Source organism: Geospiza fortis, unplaced genomic scaffold (assembly GCF_000277835.1).
Source record: "Geospiza fortis unplaced genomic scaffold, GeoFor_1.0 scaffold12, whole genome shotgun sequence".
Classification (NCBI taxonomy): domain Eukaryota; kingdom Metazoa; phylum Chordata; class Aves; order Passeriformes; family Thraupidae; genus Geospiza; species Geospiza fortis.
The window spans coordinates 6,641,217-6,649,502 of record NW_005054323.1 but is presented as its reverse complement, the minus strand read 5'-3'; the positions used below and the strand labels follow the sequence as shown (position 1 = coordinate 6,649,502).

General features: G+C 35.1%; 1 protein-coding gene across 1 annotated transcript in view; it reads left to right on the top strand.

The window, feature by feature from the left end:
- The first annotated feature begins 6,713 nt into the window (after nt 1–6,713).
- Nucleotides 6,714–8,286, top strand: part of LOC115947854 — a 23,517-nt gene continuing 21,944 nt past the window's right edge. Inside the window, exon 1 of the mRNA XM_031056877.1 lies at nt 6,714–6,732. Coding sequence (XP_030912737.1) covers nt 6,714–6,732 — 19 coding nt within the window. The remainder of the gene's footprint in view (nt 6,733–8,286) is intronic.

The window sequence follows — 8,286 nt, the reverse complement described above, 5'->3', positions numbered from 1 at the left end:
CTAAGCCATGATTCCAGGGATCCATCTTGTCCAGTCTTGAGCAACATCAGGTGTAAAGAAAAGGTAAAAAAAAATCAAGAAAGTGGTAATTTGTGCTCTGTGACCAACTCCATCACTTTTCAAAACAGGAGATGTCTGTGTCTCTCAGAATTAAAAAACAAGATGTATACTTTGCTTTGGTCATCATGATAAAGAACTTGGCAAAAAATTCTTCCCAGGATGATGTTAAGTAGAATATGGACTGGGAATTCAAAATAGATTGTATTATTTTCAGTGATTTTAATCTAGGGAACAGAACTAAACAAAACTCCCTGATATAAAACTGTGACTCGCGAAAGTTTTTCTACCTTTATTGCTTGCCATGGAAGTTGAACATCAGGAAGTATACACTCTCTAAATGAAATGTGAATGTGCAAAATACAGTCTTTTCTTCTCCAACTGAGATTTTGGGCAGTAGGCCAACAAGTACATAAAATTTTTTCGCTATGAAGAAAATCAAAGAATATTCTTAACATAGCTTCTCAAATATCAAACTATGCTGAAATTACTTGAAGGAAAATGCAGGCTGTTTCCGTCACCTACTCACTCCCAACTATAACACTGGATAAAGAGTAATTTAATCAGAGATAGATTTATCACATTATGATTTAAAAGTCCATTTAATGGGAATCCGAGATAGGGAAACAAAAACCCTACTAGTAGAAGCAGTAAAGCAAGAGCTGTATGTGATTAGAAGCTTTTATTCCTCTATCTCTTGACTGGAGTCAGAAGACTGCTAGAAGGAAACAAGTGTTTCCAAGTGTTGTGTTTCTGATATCCAAGAACATGAACACCTTGGTTTTGATTTTTGAAACATAAAAGCTTCAAAAATTTGGAGCAACTTGTATTTTTTAATGGGAATTAACAGGGTTTCATAATCAAAAGATAATGATATACTCTTGGCTTGCCATGTAAAGACAGACCATGAAATTTGAACATCTATAATTAATCAAATAAGTTTGAAGTGAACTACAACTTGACTGTTTAGACAATGGAAAATACATTGTTCATTAAACAACTATTCCTACTGGATTGTTAACTTTGTTTTTAAACAGTTTACTTTTTTTTTCCAGCTTTCTCTATATTTGGCTGACCTTGGTCTTGCAAAATCCTTGTGTGGCATCTGTGAATCTGGATGCCCTCTTCCAGCATGGATTTCCTTTTAACTTTTGATCTATTTACAGAACTAAAAACATTAAATGATTGAGTAGAATAGGGAAAAGTATCTGAAAGCACAAAGCTATGTCAGTTTCAAATGGATAAAAACAATATAATTAAAAAAAATAAAAAGCATGGATAAATACTAAATTTTATTCATTTATTCTGTGTCATTTTTTATCACCTTAGCTCTTTTGAGACTTAGCTTGCTTTCAGGAATGACAAACAGTTTCAAGACACTTTGTAAAATCACAGGTGACAAGCAACACCCAGTCCATTCCCATTTCTATACCTCTGATTGAAGTTTTGTCTTTGAAAGACATTCTGCTGTGTAAGCTGTGTAATTCAGTGACAATAAGGGACACTCAAAAGTAAGGTAAATTTAGTATACTTTCTGTTTTAGGATGCTTATTTCCTACTAATGGGAACCAGCTAGTAAATGGATATGCTGTGGTCCACAAAAAGCTATTGAAGGAGGGGAGAGAAAAACCTAGCATTTTCACATCTGAAAACTGGGACTTTGAAGATTCTGCCAAACCAGTCTTGTTATTACAATTTGAGGCACTTTCAAAAGACTAATTAAAATTCTTTGAAGTCTCCCTGCTAGCTGCCAAGTCTGGTATTGATCTCAAGGTTGCATTGGCTCATGGAGAACCAAGCAGGAGCTCTTGAATCATCCATCAGGAGGCCAGAGACATTGCACTAGGAGACCAAAGACAATAAAGCATCTCTGCCGTAGGAAGGTGAACTACTGTTGTCCTATAATAGAAACAAGATTCCTAGAAAATTCAGAAATCTGGTGGATCTTCTTAAAGCAAACCCTGACTTTTGAAGGGAGTGGTAAAATGCTGGAAGTGCTGTTGAATAACTAGAAGTCGAAAAAATCTTTCTCTGTATTTCTCTTTGGAAAAGAGAACTGGTTAGTCAAGGTGGGTGAAGTCTGAAATAATGTCTGGTAGCTGCTTCTCATATAATCCTATGTAATCAACTGAGAAACTGTGGAGGTTTTGTTTAATAATCGTAAGCAGTTACTAAGCTGTCGAAAAAGCTTGTGCTAGTATTCTTCATCTTGCCAACACTTCTGAACCAAGGCTAAAAGATGTGTCTTTGATATAAAGAATTAGTGTATACCAAATAAACATGACATCAGTAGAAAGCATCAATCACCTTACAGCAAAGGAGGCTTTGTTTTGCTTAAATGCACTTACAGCAAGTTTGTCTTTCTCAGAATACCTATGAATTTACTATAGAAACAGTTTAATGGCATCCTACCCTGAAACAAACAGAAGCTTTTCCCTTACATAAATTAAAAAGGGATTAATGCTGCCTGCACTTGACCTTCCCATTGGCCAGAGATTAAATTTCCCTACTAAATATGTCTGGAGTGAAGATAAAACAATTTCTTTCCCCCCATCATGGAATTTTCTATATTGTGGCATACCACCAATTGGGTAAGCAATCTTTATGAAGTCCTTTTGAAAGCCTAGTCTTGCAGCAGACATGTCTGGTCTTCCAAACTGATATTTCCTTATAATCTTTCTTGGTTATATTAGGTGGATCTCAAAAGAAGGACGTTTGATATGTCTTTTGGTTACTTTTAGGGAACCACATGATACAAATACCTAGCAATAAATACCCCTAACAAAATTTTTCTTTAGGGCAGGGAGGGAACTGTTGTTCTTGCTTTGTAGATGAGGGGTTTTTTCTTGTGTTTCTTTTTTCTTTTCTTTTTTTTTTTTTTTCAAAAGCTGGCTGCAAAAACCAAGTTGATGTTCATAAGCAGTTTTGAAAAATTTTTCCCACATTATTTGACATACATACAGAGAGAGAGTGGCAAGCTTGAGCCCAACAGTTTGAAATCATGCTTTTACCTGTGAACACTTATCCTCAGCAAATTTTCAGCATTGCTGGGTCCAAAATTTTAGGGCTAACAGAAATATCATTATAATACTTTTAAATCCATTTGCACAATGATTCCATTGTTCATCTTCTGGAAAACTGTAAGAGTATGGAAACCTTTCAAATATAAAAAGGATACTGCTTTGATTTTTTGAAGGAAAGTGTTCTTGTTAGAATAGAGTACCTTATGGGTTATGAATTATGAACGCAAAGAATAAAGTACACAAGAAAAACAAAAATGTTTTTGTGTTACAGATCTAACTTTTTTGTGTTAGATCTGTATTGTAGTACCCTGTGTTTCTCTTCAATGTTGTTGGAGGCTGTTTATCATCAATGCATGTTTTATCCCTAAAGAATAAAATGGGTTTTTTTTCAGATAGTATTATGTGAGGCTTTTTCAGAATTTTTTAAAGTTGTAAAAGCATTAAAACAAAGCCTAAAACACTGAATTAAAATATATTTTTAAGATTTAGAATTTATAACTTTAACTGTATATTTTTGATAATATGATCATTGCTACTAGTTGAATTTTAAAGAAATAAAATCTTTTTTTGGCTCTAAAAATATTATTTTGTTTGCATTCCAAGTAAAATTCCACAAAACAATACTGTGGAAAGAGAACAAAAAATGCTATCTGTGAGATAAGTTGTAAGAAATCACTTGGTTAATTCTTTGTTCAAGCTTTACTGTCAGAAGTGTTCCCATCATCTTACTGGGTAGATGTTTAAACAATAGCATATATCTTATCAGGCAAATCAGAATTAAGCAATACAGCATAAAGAAGTATTTGTAATAAAGTGATGATGCCGCCTTTTTTAAGGAAAAAAAATACAAAAAAAAACACCAAAAAAAGAAAAAAAAGGCAAACCAAAGACATTTCTCTAGAAAAGGAAGGAAGAGAGAGACAATAACAGAATAGTTATCAATACACCCAGTGCTGTGTGCATCGAAATGATAGGGGACCTCAGTGTTATGGACAGATCTGACCCTATAGCCAGGCTTGCAGGAGGCAGCCTAAATGTTTTATACATAGAAAACAAATCTGAATACTTCCTCTGCATTTTCATTTTACTGAATTCTACCTAAAAGTGTTTGTTATACCAAAGGGAAAAAAATATGAACCTGACGTTTGGGAGTCTGGCTTTCCAGATTGCTTATTCTGTCCTTAAGACATACTGATTTCCAGGGAACTGTTCAAATGTTTGAAGAAAAACTGCTACAGTTATATTAAAGTAGTGCATGAATATAAAAAGCTATTTAACAGTAGTTCATATTTATTTTTCCCCCATTCGTTTTCTGCGACCCACTTTTTTCTAAAAGGCAGGCTTTTCCAGTGAATATGAGAGGACTTTCACAATATGTATATATTTTACAATCCAGTTATTTTGGCGAAGTTATTAACTGCCCAGCGGATATCATAAGTGATCAAAATAGGGAGAACTTCTTAACCTTTTGTGCATCTCTGAGAATTTTGATTGCTCAGACCTTTTTTTTCTTTCAGAAATACAGTGCCCTTTGTTCCTGACAACTGGCTATCACAGTTTGCCCAGTCAAGTAATCCTAAAAATATTTTGATGAGGGGGGAGGAGAAGGGTAATTAAAATGCTCCTTGCTTTTTGCACAGAGAAGCTGTGTTTGGAACAGTGACATAACTCTTAGGACAAATATGGCTTTCATTGTGCCACCCCACCTCCTCGTTGTCTGAATTAATGTAAATATTTGCTCCAGTCCGTGAAGCTACCCAGAGTCACTGCTCGGTCACTTTCTGGTATTCAACATGCTGATATCAGCACAGAAATTTTCAGAATGAGTCACAAGGAAGCTACCAACTTGTTTAATCTTCACATAGAACTAATTGCTCTTCAGCACACCATCATCAGGAAAGGTAGAGTTGAGAAACACTTTCAGATAGTATTTAAAAAGAAAATAATGTAAACCTAGGGTTTTCAGTCTTATTATTCCACTTGTCTTACAGTAGCTTAAATTACTCTGGCCATGATGAAAGCTGAAGGATGAGTTTCAGTTTTTAAAAGGAAGACGGATTTATAAGGGAATATAAGCAGAGTGCAGCTTCTTGGTGAAGTGAAGCAGACAGATGGGGGAGTGACTGAATATGAGAGTATTTGAATAAACAGACTATGCCATTGATCCCAGTTAAGTAGGCACTAGCAAAGGTCCTGGAAAACAATTACAATTGGATTGGTTTCCAGAGGTGAATCTTATAAACAACAGGGAATTTGAAACTATATTTGTGGAAACTTCCTTATGAGCAAATGTTTGGTGGCTGTGGGTTTTGGGGGTTCAGTTGGGAGTGGGGTTTGGTTGCTTGGGTGGCTCTTTTCTACCCTGTGCAATGGTAAGGTAAAAAACATATGTTTGAACTAATCTGTGGTTTATGAAATCAAATACCTTCCCTTTTTCTGTCTGTGTTTTTAAGTATTTGGCAATTTGAACCACCAAGATATTTACTGAATAATGCTAACACCATGCCTGGAGTTGGACTTTCTGTTAAAATGCTGACATTTCTGTACTAAAATATTTCATGTAATATTTCATGCATTAAATATTTTAATATGCATTTGAATTTCCATGGTAGGAAATCAACTTGAAGCAGTTTACTTAGGAAATCAATCCTGGACCAAGGTTTCCTCACATTTCTGCACAATATGAATTCATTGATTTTTGTAGTTCTCTTTTCCATAATATGATAAATCCAGGATACAGTAAATTACAAGGCAGGTGGAGGGTTCCCTTACCTTTTTCATTTGGGCCAACAAAATTCTAGCAAGGCTTTTAAAGCTTTGTTGTTATTTCTTGAAGATGTTGGAATTATTTAGAAGGACAGATTTCCTCTATTTTTTTTCAAAGAGCTAAAAATTAGTATAGGAATCAATAAAGCAACATCACAATTTCAGATCCTTTACCATGGCAATTAGGGCAAGTTTGGTTTCCTCCGCATTTTTAAGTGGAGGCTAATCCTGACATTATAACATGAGTATTTAAAGCCTGAATTGCTAGTTTTGCTGTGACATCAGGCTGATGAACCGCTGACAAGGTAAACAGAACATATTGACATGTTTTAAGACTAGGTGGTATATGACCTAGCCTGGGAAATGCTTTCAGTGAGGCATCCTGGGAATGTCTGATTTGTGCTGCAAATCCCAAACTGAGTTTTACGCTTCTATACTGATGAATATTAATTAGTAGGACCTGAGGTGGTATCTGGAATGTACAGTACACAGAAGACTGTACCATTAAAGACCATCATGAACAATGTACAATTCATTACATTTATTAATGCTCTGTTTCCCCTTCAGGCAAATCATTTCACCACTGTGTGATAATAAAGGGCCTCAGTCAGACAATTTTGACAAACTTGACATGTTATTGAACAGAAGCCATGTTCTCAGATAAAAACTACAGCTTGCTTTACAGGGTTTTCTCACAACCAGGCCTGGAAAAGGAGCACACATTTCCATCAGCACCAGGTTATTTGATGTGAAGCTTGAAGTTGGCATTTGTATGATATTGAAGGGGTCTTAGTGAGAAAGATTAGGAGTTGGAGAGAGAGGAGAGAAAGAATTATAACACAGCCAATGTCAATAGATGCTGGCGTCATGTCGGATCCAAATGCTGGTTAGGAACCAAAATCACAAAGCAGGATCAGTCCTGAAAGATAGGAACTGGCAAAACAATCTCGTCTCATCTGTCCACTCTATCTGCGCTGCAGATCTCATGGACATGTACACTCACAGAACACCTTTTCGCACGTTTTTTTCTAGACATATAGGCGATAATTTGACAAAACACTTAACTACATCATGTTTGTCACTTTTACCTCTTGTCCCAGGCTACTTTCCTTTTTCACCTCGGGAAGAGCCTGGGAAAAAAGATTTTTCTCTACCTTTTGACACTCAGGGAAGGAATCCTGCCGCAGAAAGAGCTGTCCACTACTCAACCCACCTTGCCCTCTCAGAACTGCACTCCAGGCTTTACTAGCTGTTGATTTGTGTTAATCAGTACAGCAAACAGAATTTTATGAGCCAAAAAGTGGTAAAAGGCAAAGTTTAAAGTTTACAATTCCATAATTCAGCAGCAGTCTGTATTCTGCTTTTTTTTCAGCAGTTTGTATACAAAATGAGTCTTTATTGTGTCAAAACATCAAAATAGCAGGTCAGAAAGTCTAGCCACTTCCACAAAGAAATTAAAAATAAATTTAAAAACCAACACACACACAAAAAAGAATTTTCTATGTTTTTTATACGGAGCAGTAAGTTACAAAGGCTTGTCACTTTTCCTTGGTAGTGCAGGAAGTTCAAAGTACAGATTGGAATAAAGCTCAGAGTACCTAAGTCACATAATTTTTTCAAGGACTACCTATTTATTTTGACAAAATACTGTTCTCTGCTATAGGTGTCTCATCTTCAGAGATGGCTGATGGCTTTCAGCCTGTAAGAAAAAAAATATACTGTATATATTTTCATGTTTTTCTATGTATTTTATGCTTTATGTGTAGAATTTTTGGACTGTTAGCCTCATCTTGAAAATTAGGAGGGCTTTTGTTCTGTGTCCAAGTTCATTTTTTAGTAATATTAAGCAGTGACTGTTTATATTTTAAAATTGTTTAAAATTATTTTAAATTAGTGATTCATTTATTTTTTTTGAGTTTCTAATTTTCATAACCCAAAAGCATGGACTGGTTTCTCCCTTTCATTGAGCTAATTGAATTTAAATAAAACTAATATAAATAAATATTATAATATATTTAATAAAAATAAATAAATAAATTCTTCCCCTTTATCTTCCTTTTCTTTTCAACTGAGAATGCTCGTTTTTCACACTGATAGGAAACTTCCTTTCAAACCTTTGGAACAATGGTGTTGGGGTATTTTTGCCTTTTTGAAAAAAAAGAACAAATGAATAATATTTTGCAAATCTTGCAAATCAATCAGCACTTTATTTTCATTTTAGAAGTGCTTCCCAGGAGGAGCATTTGCTACACTAATAAGCTCACTCATTAAGATACAAATACAGGAAAATTTAGTCTGGAGAACAAGTGCCTTTCTTGACATACTAGGCAAAGTGGGAAGAGTTTACTCTGGGCCTCAGCATAATCTTCTTAAAGACTAGGGCAAAGGACTATTTAATTTGTTTTACCTACTTGCCCCTAGCTGTCCTGGCAGTTCAGCA